This window comes from Typopeltis vanoorti, chromosome 9 (genome assembly GCF_054136105.1).
Source record: "Typopeltis vanoorti isolate ZY-2024b chromosome 9, IOZ_Tvanoo_1.0, whole genome shotgun sequence".
Lineage (NCBI taxonomy): Eukaryota > Metazoa > Arthropoda > Arachnida > Uropygi > Thelyphonidae > Typopeltis > Typopeltis vanoorti.
In genome coordinates, this window is record NC_143557.1 from 32,658,465 (window position 1) to 32,674,693 (window position 16,229).

Sequence of the window (16,229 nt, forward strand, 5' to 3'; positions counted from 1 at the left end):
ACTCCTTCTTGACAGAACTCCTCATGTTTGGCAACTTCCCAGCTGCGTGGTCACTCTCCTCAGTTGGATGCACAGTGTCTACCTTAGTTATGGATACATCTTCTGATGTATACCACCAATATACCACCAGCCTTATAGTTGAACATAAACTCCTTCTTGACAGAACTCCTCATGTTTGGCAACTTCCCAGAACAGCTGCATGGTCACTCTCCCTAGTTGGAGGCACAGTGTCTACCTTAGTTATGGATACATCTTCTGGTGCTATTATCAGATCCAACACCCTCAAACCCCATGTCCCCTCTATTACATGTTGTTTCATGTAATTACTCCTTAGCAACTTCATAAATCCCACTTTCATCTTGTTATGCCCTCTTTCCTTCCTCCAAAGAATGTCCCCATAGTTAAAGTCTCCTATAATAATCGTTTGGCCTATACTCATTGCGTTAATCTGCCGATACATGGCAACTACATTTTCCTATGGATCCCCTTGTTGCATCATATATCTCTGATATTCATATATCAATGCAATATATTTAACTTTATCCTTTCCTACTTCAGCCGCTATATCAAATTCTATCGCATGTACCTCTTTGTTAAGTCGGTTGCACCATTGTTAAGTGATCTTCATTAATATTAATCTTAACGTTATGTCTCACTTCTCTTATAACTTTTCTTACATAATTTAACCTTTTAAGAGCCACCAGAAATTACCTGTTCCCTGAATTCCATGAGTTATCCTGGTCACTCAGGCAAAATTTATTTTTTATCTGCGCCAGCCTGGGCCTTAAGGTTAGAGATAAACTCAGCCTTTAGGGTAATCATAGAATATCAGGTGCCACTAATAATGTTAATTGAATTCTTAGAAGCCTTGGGTTCTCTGGCTTATTTTATTTGCAGTCGTGCCCTACTATTTTCAATTGGGGTATCCTCGCACACACACACGATCACAGGTTCGATGTTTTATGAAGGGTCAGTCATCATGATCAGAAACACATGTAAGTAAGGAATCAAAATATTTATTAAACTCAGTATATAATGCCATACAAGTTAAAGTAGTTATCAAATCTAATTTAAGCTTCTACCATTCTTTCAGTCTCTCACTCTTAAAACCATTATGCATTGACTTCAAAATGTTATCAAATTCAATAACTCAACATATAATACATTCTTAGTTATAGCTCACTTGGACATTTAGGCATTTTAGCACATAAATAATCTCTCTCGGATTAATTACGACAGAATCTCTATCTAACTGAAAGTTCTTAAAGTTCATTTCGAAAGTATAATCATTTACATAAATCTTAGTTCTTCACTCTTTCTTCCATTTACAAATTTTAAGATGCATTCTCTTAACACTGTTAGTCAATTCTCAAAAGGGGCTAGAACAAGTGAGAGTACTTATCTATTCTTTATCGGTTTTCTTCCGTCCTTCCTTCTTTGTTACGACTCTGGTTGTCTCAATCTTATCGCCACGTGGATTACACGTGCTCGCCTGAGCTGGGCGCTATCTCTCTGCTAAGGTTTTACGTCGATGACCTTCTCATTGACGGCCTATGGTTGATCTTGCCGAAATCTGATGCGGTGTCATGCTGGAACTTTTCGTAAGTCAGCCCTCAAAAATGAGAGCTGAACTGTGATGAACTCTTGGAGCACACGAAGAGAAATGCAGGAACAAGAAAAAACCAGGGGGATTTACTTCCGTGTCACGGGTTTTATACGCTCCCCTAGAGTGCCACCTTTCCGAGTTTGAATTTCTCTTATCGTCTCACCCATTGGTCTCAGGCTGGGTGACTTCACCGATCAACATACAGGACTTCTTGTTTCCGGGAACGTATGCGTCATGATGTCTTTTCAGATGTGATGCCTGTGAGTGCTTATGCTGCTTTTATAGTATTAGGGCGATCTTTGCCCTATGTTGCTGAAATATATGCATTCTTTCATTTATAATATTTCACTAATGATTTCTCTCATATCTGCCCCTTTTTGCTGACTTATATTCATGCTAGACATATAGATACATTAATTTAAATTCACATAATTCACAGTTTAGCATACAAGATGTTGTTACAAAAAAAAACATAATTACACTGTGCTAAATGATAAGTATGCATATATATTTTTTGTTAATTGTTAGATTCTGGAATGGTGACGTCATGTAAAATTTGAAGTCACCTATTTCAGATCTAATACCCTGGTCTATAGCAGCGCCCAACAATGTATTTTGTCCAATTTGCCTCTATCTCAAACCAGACAGCCTCAAATGAACCATCTTCCTCACATCTAAAATCCTCTTCTTTAACTTCTAATTTTGTGGTTGTAATTCTTCAGCTATGATTAGCAATACCCCACCTCCTGTTCTGAATTATATTTTCTTTAATTACTCAGAAGTGCATCTATGATCTTCAACTAGCTCTGTAAACAATAATAGCATAGAAGATATCTCCACTATGTAGAAAAAAAATGTCATTTTCAAAATACACATGTATTCAATAACTGAAACACCTCACCTTCTCAATTAGTTCAGATAAATAAAAAATATATATATCACATCTGGATGCGTGTCTAAATGTGCAGAAAAATAGTGAATGATAGAAAAATAAATATTCTTAAATATGTTGCACTTTCTCCCAACTATTCATAAATATTTTTTTCTCCCTAATAACTATTCTAACTATAAATATTTACAATAGTTAATAGGAATAATAGGAATATATAAATAGTTAACTATAAATATTAGTTGGAAATAACTATTCTCTCTAAATATTATTAAATATGGTGCCCTTTCTCCCTAACTACTCTATTTCATTTTTGCAAAAATTAATATTCCATCTACATCAGTAGTATCTAAAAAAGAAAGAATATTAATAACTTTATATAGAATAAAAGTATTTCAGAAAGCTAAATCAAATCAAATTAAATAAATAATACATCTAATATTTCTTGTTTTAAATTATATGGAATTGACATGACAATCAAATGAAAATCAGACTAAAACGCATAAATAAAGAAAATGCAACTAGAAAAATAAGAATTGATGGACTAAAAAGAAAAGATATTAAAGAGAAACATCAAGCTAAACTAGAAAATAAGATCAGCAGTATTGCTACTGATAGACCCCTAGAAGTAATCTGGACTGATCTAAGAGAGAAAATCAAGGAATGTGCTAAAGGTCTTCTGGGTGAGGCAGAGAGGAGAGGAAGGAAGCCCTGGATTACTGAGGAGGTGATAGAAAAAATGTACGAAAGAAGAAAATGGAAGAATAAGAACAAAGATGAAGCCCAAGTCAGGTATAAAGAGATCAATAAACAAGTAAAAATCCTGGCTAAAAAGGCAAAGGAAGACTGGCTTAATCAGGTCTTGCAAGCAAATAGAGGAAAATGATACAGCAAAGGATATGAGAAAAGTCTACGAAGGCTTGAACTTGATTTCAGAGAAGAAGAGATGAATAAAAAACAGTGCTTTGAAGGATGAAAGAGGAAAGATTTTATTGGAAAAAAATGATAAGATGGAAGGATGTTACAGAACTTTATGGAGATGAAGATAACCTGGAATGTGATCAGATAGGAAATGATGATGCCCCAGAAATTAAGGAATGGGAAACTGAAGCAGCCATTAAAAGAATAAAGGATATGAAAGTTCCAGGAGTGGATGATATTCAAGGAGAGTTACTGAAGGCATTGGGAAAGGAAAGAATAAAACTTCTATCCATCATCTTTAATAGAAGTCTGGAGGAGGATATAATACCTAAAGACTTCTTCAGATCTGTTTTTATTCCTATTCCCAAGAGTACAGGAATAATGGATTGCAACAAGCACAGAACTATCAGCTTGATTAGCCATGTTGCAAAAGTCCTAATCAAAATAATGTATAGAAGAATGGAACAGATGATAGAGAGGGAATTAAATGAAGCACAGTTTGGTTTCAGGAGAAACAGGGGAACCAGGGAAGTTATCGCAACACTACGGATATTGGGGGAAAGAATGATCGAGTGCAATCAAGATTTATATCTATGCTTTGTGGACTATGAAAAAGCTTTCGATAACGTTAATTACTCTGTTTTATTTGATATTTTGCATAAAATAGGAATAGATAAAAATAGTATGAGAATTTTGTTCAGAATATACAAAACTCAAGAAGCCAAGGTCAGATTTGAAGGAGAGGATACTGAATGGATTCCCATAAGAAAGGTGTGAGACAAGGGTGTGGGATGTCCCCACTCCTTTTTAATGTCTATAGTGAATGGATGATGAGGGAGGCCTTGGAAGATCTGAAGGATGGAATAAGAATAAACAGACACTTAATGAATAATATAAGTATGCAGATGACATTGTACTTATGAGCAAAACAGAGGAAGGCTTGCAAAGAATTTTGAACAGACTGAACAGGGTTGAAAATGAGATATATAAAATGAAAATAAACATTCAGAAGACAAAAGTGATGAAGATTTCAAGGAAATGATGGGATGGAAATCACTTTGGGAGTTGGATAACAGAAGAGAGTAGATCTAGTTATGAAATTTTAAGAACAGAATTAAAAAAGCAAAGCAGCATTTTTCCAAATATACCACATATTAGGAAATAGAAATCTGCACAAACAGCTAAAAGTAAGAATCCTCAAGACAGTGATCTGGAGCATGGGGACGTATGGATGTGAGTCCTAGACAATCAATAAGGAGATGAGTGCCCGATTGAATGCATTTGAAATGTGGTGCTTGAGAAAAATAGATCGTATCAACTGGACTGAAAGAGTGAGCAATGAAGAGGTTCTTAGAAGATTCAAAATGAAAAGAGACTATATTGCTAGTATCCAAAGAAGAAAAATAGCATTTGCAGGACATTTGATGAGGGGTTCTTCTGGAGAGAGCTTCCTTAATAGTATTGCAGGGAATGGTGGAGGGGAAGAGGAAGATCCCGACTTCAATGGAAAGACAACATCAAAGATTGGACCGGCAAGAATCTTTCAGAAGCAAGAGATAGAGTGGCATGGAAGCGGACTGTTCATCGGCTGCAACCCTCTTAAAGAGGAGGCCACGGGATTAGATTAGACATGACAATAGGATTTAATATTTTCTTGCATAGAATTTTCCCATGATATATTTTCTCGCTATTAATTTTCCTGCAATGAATTGTGTGGACATGCTTTAAATCCACTAGAATGGCATAAGTATTATATTCCAATATTGAACACTAGTCATGAAGAAAATTTTACTTAATTATGCCAGATATTATCATGGTTTGATCCTCTTTGTGAAGAATCTTAATATGGACTTTCACATGAAGGTCAGCTAACCAGTCTCATATGAAGGTAGCAAGGTTTTTCATCCCACATACAGACACTTCAGTGGGAGAACATACCGTTTAGTTTACATACAAAAATAACTATTGGCAGGCAGTGGATGGTGTTCTGTGTAGATGGTGGATAGTGCCGTTTTGTGTTGAAGAACATGGGTAATCAAGGTCGTGTGTGGCATTCCCTCCTGTGATGAATCCTTTGTGCTATCATTTAATAATAATATAGCAAAAAATGGCACCAAAAAAAAAATTTTTTTTAAATTTCTGGCCAACCTGTAAGGCCAGAAATTAAATGTTTGTTTACTAATTAAAATTTTGTATTACAAAGAATGGAATACTGACCAGAAAACATACTTGAATATTTTTCAAGGTTAAAACAAAATGGCTGTCATATTTTAACCACGTCACCATCAATATGGATAAAATACATCACTCCTCTATACTTCATATCCATCAGATATTTCAGTGTAATATCAATGGTATTGCAATTTTAATGTGCACTTCGCATCCATGGTAACTTGGACATATATATACATCCTGGCCAGTTGAATGGTTAAAACCGTCAAATTAGTTACATCAAGGATATTTATCTTATTTTTTTTTTATCATTTAGTATGGAACTTAATCATTTGGCCAAATATAGTATGAGATTTCTTTGGAAAGATTGCCGACGTTAAAAAATCAATAAATGTACAGGCATATAAAATAGCAGCAATAAAATAAAACTACCAAATAGAAAAATTATGAAGTGGGAACTAAAAACAAGTTAATTATCTAAGAACAATTTCCAGCCTTATAGGTTAGTTATATAGGTACAGTTCCCCATTTCCACTATCTTCCATTATTATATAATTTAAATTATAATCAGTTCTTTAAAATGTTTAACATGTGTTGTTTCTTTTTTTTTTTTCAGATTTACACATGAGAGATGAACCTTTTGAAGGTGGCTTTAGTTTTTCGGCATTTGTGATGGCTGCTTTCCTTGTCACATTTATTTTCATCATTGTTGGTTGTCTTTGTTGCCCAACAAACAAGCTGAAAGTATGTAATATGTTAACCAACATAATTAATCTGTTCTCCAGTTTAATTAAGTTATAAAATATAGCATCTCAACATCTAGATCATAAAGAATAGAAATTAATAAATGTATTCAAGTAGGGCACAGATATAATTTATTATCATCATTATGGGCTACTCTATGGAGTCCTTTGACTCATCGAGGGAGCCCCTAAACATCATGTCAAGCACTATCCAACATTTGCACATTAGCTATCATACTTTGCTTTGAACTTATTCACAGTCATGGCAACCACAACAGACTCTGGTCACGTATTCCACTCATTTACCACTCTCCAAGCAAAAAACCTAGTTCTAACAACCCTACTAACTACACTCTTACTCATTTCCCAAGGATGGCCCTAGTTCTCCCACCACCAGACTTGTTCTGTAAAATTTCCTCCGAATTAATATTGTTAAAACCCTTCAGTAATTTGTATGTCTCAATCATATCACCTCTTTTCCACCTGTCAACCAATTTTTGTAACCGACAAACCTTCAACCCTTTCTCATTAGGTTCATTCCATAGACCTGCTACCATCTTGGTCACTTGCCTCTGAATCCTCATCACCAAAGAAACCCTGTTGCCCAGATCTGCTTGCAGTAGTCAAGATGGGGTTTGCCTATGCTTGTCAAAGTATTCTTCAGTAACCAAGTAATCTGATAAGCTGCTTTAACTACTTTTGCTATCATCATCATCATCATCATCATCATCAAATTCCTGCCATGTACCCTCAAGGGGTGTACAGGATATGACAGTACTACATGAAAAAATTACATCATTACTAACTTCCTATCTACAATTTTCCTCCAAATCAGTCTGTTACTTGTCAAGACTCCAACATTATCAGATCTTATATTTCTATCGTCTAAGGCACTTTGTACCGTATCAATCCACCTATATCTTGGTCTTCCTCTGGGTCGTTTTCCTGCCAACCTGGCAGAGAACACTTGTTTTGCTAATCTTTCCTCTCCCATTCTATTTAAGTGACCATACCATCTGAGATTAGCTCTGCTAATGCATTCCTGGATGCTGACAATGTCAAGTTCTTTCCTAATATCCTCATTTTTAATATGATATTGCCATTGATGCCATCTGTTCACGCCTATAATCTTTCTCAGGACTCTCATATCTGCGGTCTCTAGTCTTTGGTCAAGTGTTTTACTTCTGACCCAGCTCTCAGATCCATAAGTTAAAATTGGTTTGAACACAGTCTTGTATACAGCTAATTTAGTGTTCCGACTAATTTCTTTCTTATTCCATATGAATTTATTCAATTGACTTCCCACGATACCAGCTTTGCTGATTCTGTTGTCTATTTCTATATTTAGTTTACCATCTTCAGTAAAAATCGTGCCTAAGTAGCTGAAATGTTTTACTTGTTCCACAGGTTCTCCATTCACAACACAGTTGACATTTTCAATGATTCTGCCTATTTTCGTTGTCTTTGTCTTTTTATTGCTGACCTTCATACCATATCTATTACAACAGCTATTCAATTTAGTCAGAGAATCTTGCAGACTTGTAGCGGATTTATTTAGAAGTATAACATCATCCGCATAAAGCAAAGAGCTGACATTAACATCTCCAATTTTGATATCAGGTTTAATACCACTTTCCTTCATAATGTGATCCATATAGATAATGAATAACAGAGGGGATAATGTACATCCTTGTCTCACACCAGATTTAACATTAAACCATCTTCCTGTACTTCCTTCAATTCGAACTGCTGACTCACAACTCAAATAAAGACTAAGTATTGCTTGATATAATGCCCCATTGACACCATATAACTGCAGCGTATTGAATAGCTTCTCTCTTGGCACCTTGTCATATGCCTTTTCCAAATCGACAAAACTTAAATACAGATCTTTGTTATATTCCCATGCTTTCTCGACTATTTGTCGTAAAGTGAAGATCTGATCCTGACAGCCTCTATTTGGCCTGAATCCAGCTTGTTCTTCACCAAGCTTTTCTTCCACAATTCTTCTCAACCGTTTCTCAAGTATACTTGCATAGATCTTGCCAGGAACACTCAGTAGGGAAATACCTCTGTAATTCTCACATTCAGTTTTATTTCCCTTTTTATATATGGGTACTATGAGAGCTCTACTCCAATCATCGGGAATTCGTCCCTCTGTCCAGGCTTTCTGAACTATGCAGTGCAGCCACTGTAAGACTCTTATACCACCATACTTCAGCATTTCTGGTTGAATATCATCTACTCCTGCTGCCTTTCCACATTTCAAGCCTTTGATGGCTTTTTCTACTTCAAGTATGGATATGTATTCCTGACTGCATGCCTGGTCAGTGTTTTTTACACTGTGCTGTCATCACTGCTTGTTTCATTTAGGAGTTTTTCAAAGTAATTACTCCATACTTCAAGGATATCTTTTTCTCCTGTTTTCATTTCACCTTTATCATCTCTAATTCCTTTTACAACACTCTTTCCTCCATTCCTAAGCTTCTTCAACAACCTCCAGAATATTTTGCCACCTTCTTGATATTTATTTTCTATATTCTTGCCAAAGTCCTCCCATGACTTTTGTTTAGCTAGTTTTACACACTGTTTAGCTTTCTTACATTTGTCTCTGTATTCTGTAAGAGTAAAAGCTGACTTATTTGCCAGGAACTTTTGATATGCTTTCTTCTTTTCCTTCACTGCCTCTTTAACTTCCTGTGTCCACCAGGGAGTTCTGATTTTTTTATCTTTGCACACAACCTCACCACATGCCTCTCTGGCAGAATCAATCAATGTTTCCTTCAGAGTTTGCCACTGAATCTCCAAGGTTTGCTTCCTGTTCTCAAACTCTTTCATTTTCTTTTCAATAATATTTCTGTATTTTAGTCTACAGTTTACATCTGAGAGCTGCTCAACTTTTATTCGCTTTAAAACTTTCTTACATGTTATTCTTTTCAATATGAAATTCAATTTTATCCTGCTCAAGACTAAATAGTGATCACTTCCAATTTCAAATCCTTTGTACACTCTGGTGTCCTGCACCAGGGAGAAAACATCACTATCAACAATAACATAGTCAATGAGACTTTTCTTATTCCTAGCCTCTTCTCTCCATGTGAATTTGTGCACATTTTTATGTTGGAACATGGTGTTAGTAATAACCAGTCCATGTCCTGAGCAGAAATCCAACAGATATTTGCCATTATTATTAGCTTTGCTCTTTTCTCCAAATTTTCCCAAAATATTTTTGTATGTCTCACAATCATTTCCTACTCTACTATTTAGATCCCCAACAAGGACCAACTTTTCCTTTTTCATTGTGTCAGTTGCTTTTTCTAAAGCCTCAAAAAATTCCTCCACTTCTACCTTAGTAGAACCTTCTGTGGGACCATAGGCACAAATAAGTCTCATTGTCCAGTTCACCATTCTCATATTTGCCCACATTACTCTACTTGAGACTGACTGCCATTCAAGAAGATTAGCCTCGTATTTTGTGTTGAATACTATGGCTACTTCTTCTTTTCCTTGATTGTTATTGCCTGAATATAACATTTTGTATTTATTGCTCAGAAAGATCTCACCAGTTTTGGTCTTTTTTGTTTAAGTCACCCCTATTATGTCGATCTGGTACTTATCGAATTCCTCAGCTAGCTCCATTTCTTTGCCATTCAGGCTTCTTACGTTGATAGTACCGATCTTTAACTCTGGTGATGTTGAGTTGGGGTTTGTTTTCAGATTTGTTCCAGTAGCTGACTTTTTGCTGTTCGCCCTGGTTCCCTGGCGAAAACAACGGGGGCCTTGTTTAACCGGGCGACGCCCCAGCCGTCATGAAATTTTGTCATGTTGTACCATCATTTTTTATTTTGGTTTAACCAATAAGAATACAATTTGGTCGGCTAAATCCCAAATTGCCAGCCCATCCTCGTTCGTTCAGTATCAAAGTAGATACCCAACAGGGTGCACCACGAGAAGGTGAGGATTGGACATTAGGTCAGAAGCCCTGGTCGGTTCTCTGCATTCCTTTAAAGGCTATGTGGAGGTCTCCTCTCAGTTATACAGCTTTGACCCTTAAACACACACATCTTGTAAATATGTATTTACATATTTACAAGAAAAGTGAGTTGATAAGAGATGGGTTATTAATCAATCTAATTGCTCTCCTCTGTGCTGAGTCTAGCATTTTGAGGGAGCTCTTAGGGTTCCACTCCAAATGCGAGGGCAGTATTCAATAGCTGGGTGGACTTGTGATTTGCATAAGGTTAACAGCTATTCAGAGGTGAAGTAACATCTTGAGGGAAAGAGAAATCCTAGTTTTTAAGAAGTTGAGGATACAATGGTTGTGATGTGTTTATGCTAGGAGAGGTCCGAGATGTCATGGTGATTTCAAAAAGAGAAATTTCATCTTGTCTGAAAATTTGAGTGTTGTCAAATATAATACTGGGAGAAAATGTTTTTTTTTTCTTGTTTTTTTTAAAAGAAATAAGACAGAACTGGGTTTTACTTGCATCGAAATTAACAAGGTTATCTGAACCACATTGGAGATCAGAATTGAGGGCAGTGGTGGTTGATATTAGTTGTTTAGAGTAAGATTTACAAAATGAAATGGAGGAGTGCAATGTGCTATCATCTGCAAAACTATGCATTAGGTTGGAGGTCAACTGAAGTAGGTCATTGATATATAGAAGGAAGAGGGTTGGTGAGAGAGCAGAACCTTGTAGAACCCTGGCATTAGTTGAATAAGGAGAGGATAAACCATCCACTGTCATACATGTTGTGCCTCCAGACAGAAAGCTGACAATCCAACTGCAGAAGTCCTGAGACAGACCAAATGATGGGAGTTTGCTTAATAAGCCTTTGTGTCAGACCAAGTCAAAAGCTTGGGAAATATCAAGTGCAACCACTTGAGATTCACCAAACCTCTCCGTGGCATTTGTCCAGAGATGGTGATATATATGAGTAGATTTCCTGTTGATCAGCAGCAACAGAATCCATACTGGTGGTCTATGTGCCCTCTAAAGTTTGACTCCCTATCTACTAATACTCCCAAATCTCTGGCTTTGTCAATTTCATGGAGTACATTTCCATCAATCTGGTATACAGCTGGTAATCTTTTCACCTCAAAATGCATAACCTTACACTTCGCTACATTAAACTGACATCGGAGTTTGAAGTTCAAAGGTCACATAACAAAAGTTGCAAATACAACTCAAAGGATAATTGTGATGTTGAAGCAAACCTTGACATGTAAGGATAAGGAAGTCTCTTTATAAGACTTTGATAAGACCACACCTGGATTATTGTGTGTAGATCCCCTTTATCCCCTTGGAACCCAAGGGGATAAAGAAGCTGTGGAAAGGGAGCAAAGAAGAGTTACAAAGATTATATCTGGATTATGGGATTTAAATTGTGAGGACTGATTGTGAGTATGTGGGTTGCAGACTCTGGTTAACAGGAGAAAGAAGGGTGATATGACAGAGGTCTATAAACTTTTGAATGGGTGTTGTAGGATATCATATCATCTGATGAAATTTTTCATTCTACAGAAGGTGGGGAGACAACATGGGGGGTATACGTGGAAGTTAAGTTTGTTCACAGTCAAGAAAGGGGTAAGAGCTAGGTTTTTCTCCCAGAGAGCAGTGAGTGAGTTTGCCTTAAGGAGTAGTGAGTGCATCCAATGTGAATGAATTTAAGGGAAGGTATGGCATCTGATTTGGTGATTTATAGCCTGCCTCGATGAGTCCTTGACTCCCTGGAGGTCTCAGATAATAATAATACTTCATTCTCCTTTGCTCAGATTGCCAGTCTATTCAAATCATTCTGCAAAATTTTAACATCAACTCTATTAATTATTGCTGTACCCAACTTTGCATCATTGGCAAATCAACTGAACAGTTCCTCTTAGATTGTTTCCTATATCATTGATGTACAAATTAAACAGTTACAGTCCAAGTAATTGTTTAATTAGAGTCCTGTGGCACATCACTAGTCATAGGCCTTCTTCTGCACTCTGCTCCTGAATAAACTACTCTCTGATATCTCTCCATCAACCACCCTCTTATCCACCTCACCAACCCTATATCCATCCCCTTGTGCTGTAGTTTACTTATTTGAATTCCATGCAGAATGCTGTTCAAGGCTTTTGCAAAGTCCAGCAGTATTACTGTAAACCCATTACCTCTATCTAACTCAGCTGTCACTGTATTATAAAACGTGAGCAAGTTACTGAGGCATGACCCACCCTTCACAAAACCATGTTTTCTCCATACATTATCCCATTTCTATCTATCCATTCCTGTATTTTGCTCTTGACCAACTTTTCCCATACCTTGGTAACTTCTGATATGCTGATCATTCGGTAATTTGCTGCATCAGTCATGGAGCCTCCTTTATGCAGTGGAACCATTTTCCCATCTTTCCACCCCCTGAGTACTAACCCAGAGCTGATGCTTAGATTAAACAATGTGGTTAAGGGAACTGACAATTCCCTAGCCGCTTCACATAAAACTCGAGCTGGTATACCATCCAATCCCACAGCTATATTCATATTAACGTTCTGTAATAGGCTATGCACTTCCATTTCATTTACCTCACTGCCATTATAAGCCTTTTCCTCTCTCATTACTGCAGTATCTCCACCTGGATCATATAATCTTACAGAATGTTCACTTAGTAATTCTACTATTTCGACTGATTCAGTTACCTCCTACCATCGGCATTCATTAAAATCATTCTGCCATAAACACTCTTTCTTTCACTTGCACAAATACTGATTGGAACCTCCTTAATGCAGCAGAACTATTTTCCATTTCTTCCACTGCATTAAGACCTTACCAGAGCTTAATTAAACAGCCTAGTCAGCAGTAGTGTAACTTTTTTTTTAGATTATCATAATATGCATGCTAATATATCATCCAATTCCATGGTTGTATTTACATTGAGATTTTGCAATATCTTAAGTAGCTTCAGTTCATTGCCTTCTTGACTCACATCAATTTTTGTGACTACTGTCACTGCAGCATTTTTACCTGTTTGATACACCCTTGTCAGTTGCTTAGAAACTAAACTAAACTAAAGCCTGCTTTCGAGACTTACCTACCATCAGCTTCCTTTACTTGCCATAATAAAGGAAGAATGCTGAGATTTCCTCTGGCTCACTTGGCTGATTTCCTGTCATACTCTGATTTTGCCTTCCTTACCATGCTTGTTATTACTCTTCTTGTATATGCTTGTTGTCGTTAAACGGGTTGATTAGCATTCTAGTTAAAGTTCCTCCATAATTTGTTTAGGTTCTCTGTGTATTGATATACATTTTTTTTTTTTAACAGATCTTCTGATATTTCTTCCTTCAGACACTTAACCATCATGTAGGTAAAAATGAAAAATACAAAATATAAAAATAAAAAAAAGGATATAAAAATTTAAAAAAAAGAAATCCCACCCACAGTGCAAAATGTACTATATGTTTGCAAATAATATTTTGTGGGTGGGAGCAATATAAAAAAAAGTATGTACACTGCTAATATCCAATCCCTTGCGGATACTTACACCATGGCATTGCTTCTAGTCACCTCTTATGTTTGTCATAATCTCTTGCCCTATAGTTAGTTCCATATATACCCTCTTTTTAACTGAAAATTGCCAAACAAGCAATTTTCAGTTAAGAAAATTTCCAGGTCACAACTGCATGAGCACTCTTTCCCAATCAGAGGCAACATGACTACCTTGGTTATGGACATATCCTCTGCTTTCACCAAATCCAGCACTCGCAGACCTTCGAGTTAATTCCATTGTTACACCCTGATAACCAAGAATGTAAAAATTTCAATTATCATGGTGTAACAAGAAAATAAAAATATAAAATCCTATGTAAGTAGCTAATACAAGATATTTAAAGTCAGAAAATATGCTTACATCCAAGTAAAATAAATATAGCAGAAATTGTTTGTTTAACTAAATAATAAAAAAGGGAATCTTATTACAAAAAAAAAAGGATTTGGAAAAAATTAGGTTAAGTAACCTAATTTTTTCCAAAAGAAGAAGATTAGAGATAAGAATTTGTATGTGAGAGGCTAGTCTAACACTTGAAAAGAGGAGATTAAAATATTGAAGTAAATTCTAAAAGGGGGATTAATTTAGCATAGAGGCTAGCTTAAAGCAAATGACGATCGCGCAAGGTCAATTCCCGAAGTGAGAGTCACGTGCAAGGGACCATAGCATGTTTTGGTGAATGAGATCCACTCCGGTGGGGGGGGGGGGGAAGAAAAGAAATTGAAGAAGGTGTCGATAGGGCCCATGCAGATAAAAGGGTTAGGAGACACCCCCTCCCCCCACGAGGCTTTTTCCTCAGAGTTTCTTCACGAATTTTTTGTATAGGTAACACGGGTTTTCCTGAGTGATGGCGTAGGAGTTATCTCTGTCCGACGGAACAAGGAAACAAAGTGTGTGGGAATTCGATCCCGTATTCCTATTGCAAGAGACGAGGAATGCCGTATAGTTACAAGAAGGAAGGAATTGTCTAAGTATCTCATCATCCAGTACTCATATCGAGGGAAAGAAAATCCATATAGAAATATGGATTTTCTATATGGATCGACATCTACCTATCGACACCTACCGTGCCCACGTGATGAGTTCCATAATGATAGAATAGAAGATCCTGTGCGAGTCCTTTATTCAAGCACGAAAGGTATAGATCGTGAAAACCAGGGTTCGTCCTAGAAAGGTACTGAAAAATCATGTATCAATTGAAATCACATATAGTTGCAATCATTGTTAATTACTGGACAGTAGAAGATATACTCGGACTTTAGTACAAATCAGAGTAGAATGACATTAAACTAGTTTATGTTATTTGATAAGCATTCATGTGCTAGAGATTTATGTTTGTGTATGGTATCGCATATGAGAGTGTCTTAAAGGTCAAATGTATGTATGGGTATAGCGAAAGGATAGTTTAACTTATATTGTTTTGTTTTGTAAGTTAGATAAGGTAAACTGAAAATAAACATTAATGTCCATGGTATTATAGCAATATAGAACATTCTGACTAGTATAAGGTTAAGTAAAGTGTTAATTTGTTCCAGGATTATATGTGTATATTTATATGTATAAAGTCTGTTATGAAGGCATGATCGCAAATTCCCATATAGGATTTTGCTTGTGTAATTTTATAATTTTTATTCTTAGTATTGAATTGTGTTTTATATAATAGAAATTGAATATACCATGTTTGAGATTTTAAATAAACATTTGTTCACTAATAAGTACAAGTTGTCTGAAATTGCTGCCTAATGCACCACTGAAAAACGTACGAACCTAATCATGCGGGAAATGAATGTGTTAAGTTACGAGATAGAGGGTCACAACTGCTTAATAGTTTCACGCTCAGACATATTTTTGTATTTTGCTCCTTGTTTTCGAATTATATATCTTAAACTAAATGTTCTGAAAGGCGCAGTATAATATAAATATTAGGGACACTAAGGGGAGAAAAAGCTTAAATATTTGAATTTGTAATATCTCGTGCATAGTTAAGTTTTGATTAAAGAAAATACAGAGATTCACTTGAAAGGAAAAAAGGAAAGTTTAATAAATAATAAATAGGGATACAACATAAAACGGTGCAGTCAAGAGGATGTAGTTTAGCTAATTAAAATCTTAATTATAAGCTATTCACAACAAGTTGGTTTTGGGTGCAGGTCAGACAACTGAGAGGCAAAGGTTTAGTTAAGTTTTGTTGAAAAATTTTAAAGAGTAAATTAGTTTAAATTGGATGCAAGTATGACCTAACCCTCTAGTAGTTTAGGCATGGATACCAGCGAATTTTTTCGTTACATTAACCCACAGCAGGTGTTCCCACAATTTTCGGGTGAGGAGACTGATGATGTCCTAAATTTTTTTTGTTACATAGAAGAGC

At 36.2% G+C, this 16,229-nt stretch overlaps 1 protein-coding gene across 1 annotated transcript in view; it reads left to right on the forward strand.

Annotated features, from left to right (window-relative positions):
• Positions 1-16,229, forward strand: part of LOC150102960 (uncharacterized) — a 353,745-nt gene that overhangs the window by 58,687 nt on the left and 278,829 nt on the right. Inside the window, exon 3 of the mRNA XM_090398023.1 lies at positions 6,205-6,332. Within this exon, the coding sequence (XP_090254149.1) occupies positions 6,205-6,332 (128 nt within the window). The remainder of the gene's footprint in view (positions 1-6,204; positions 6,333-16,229) is intronic.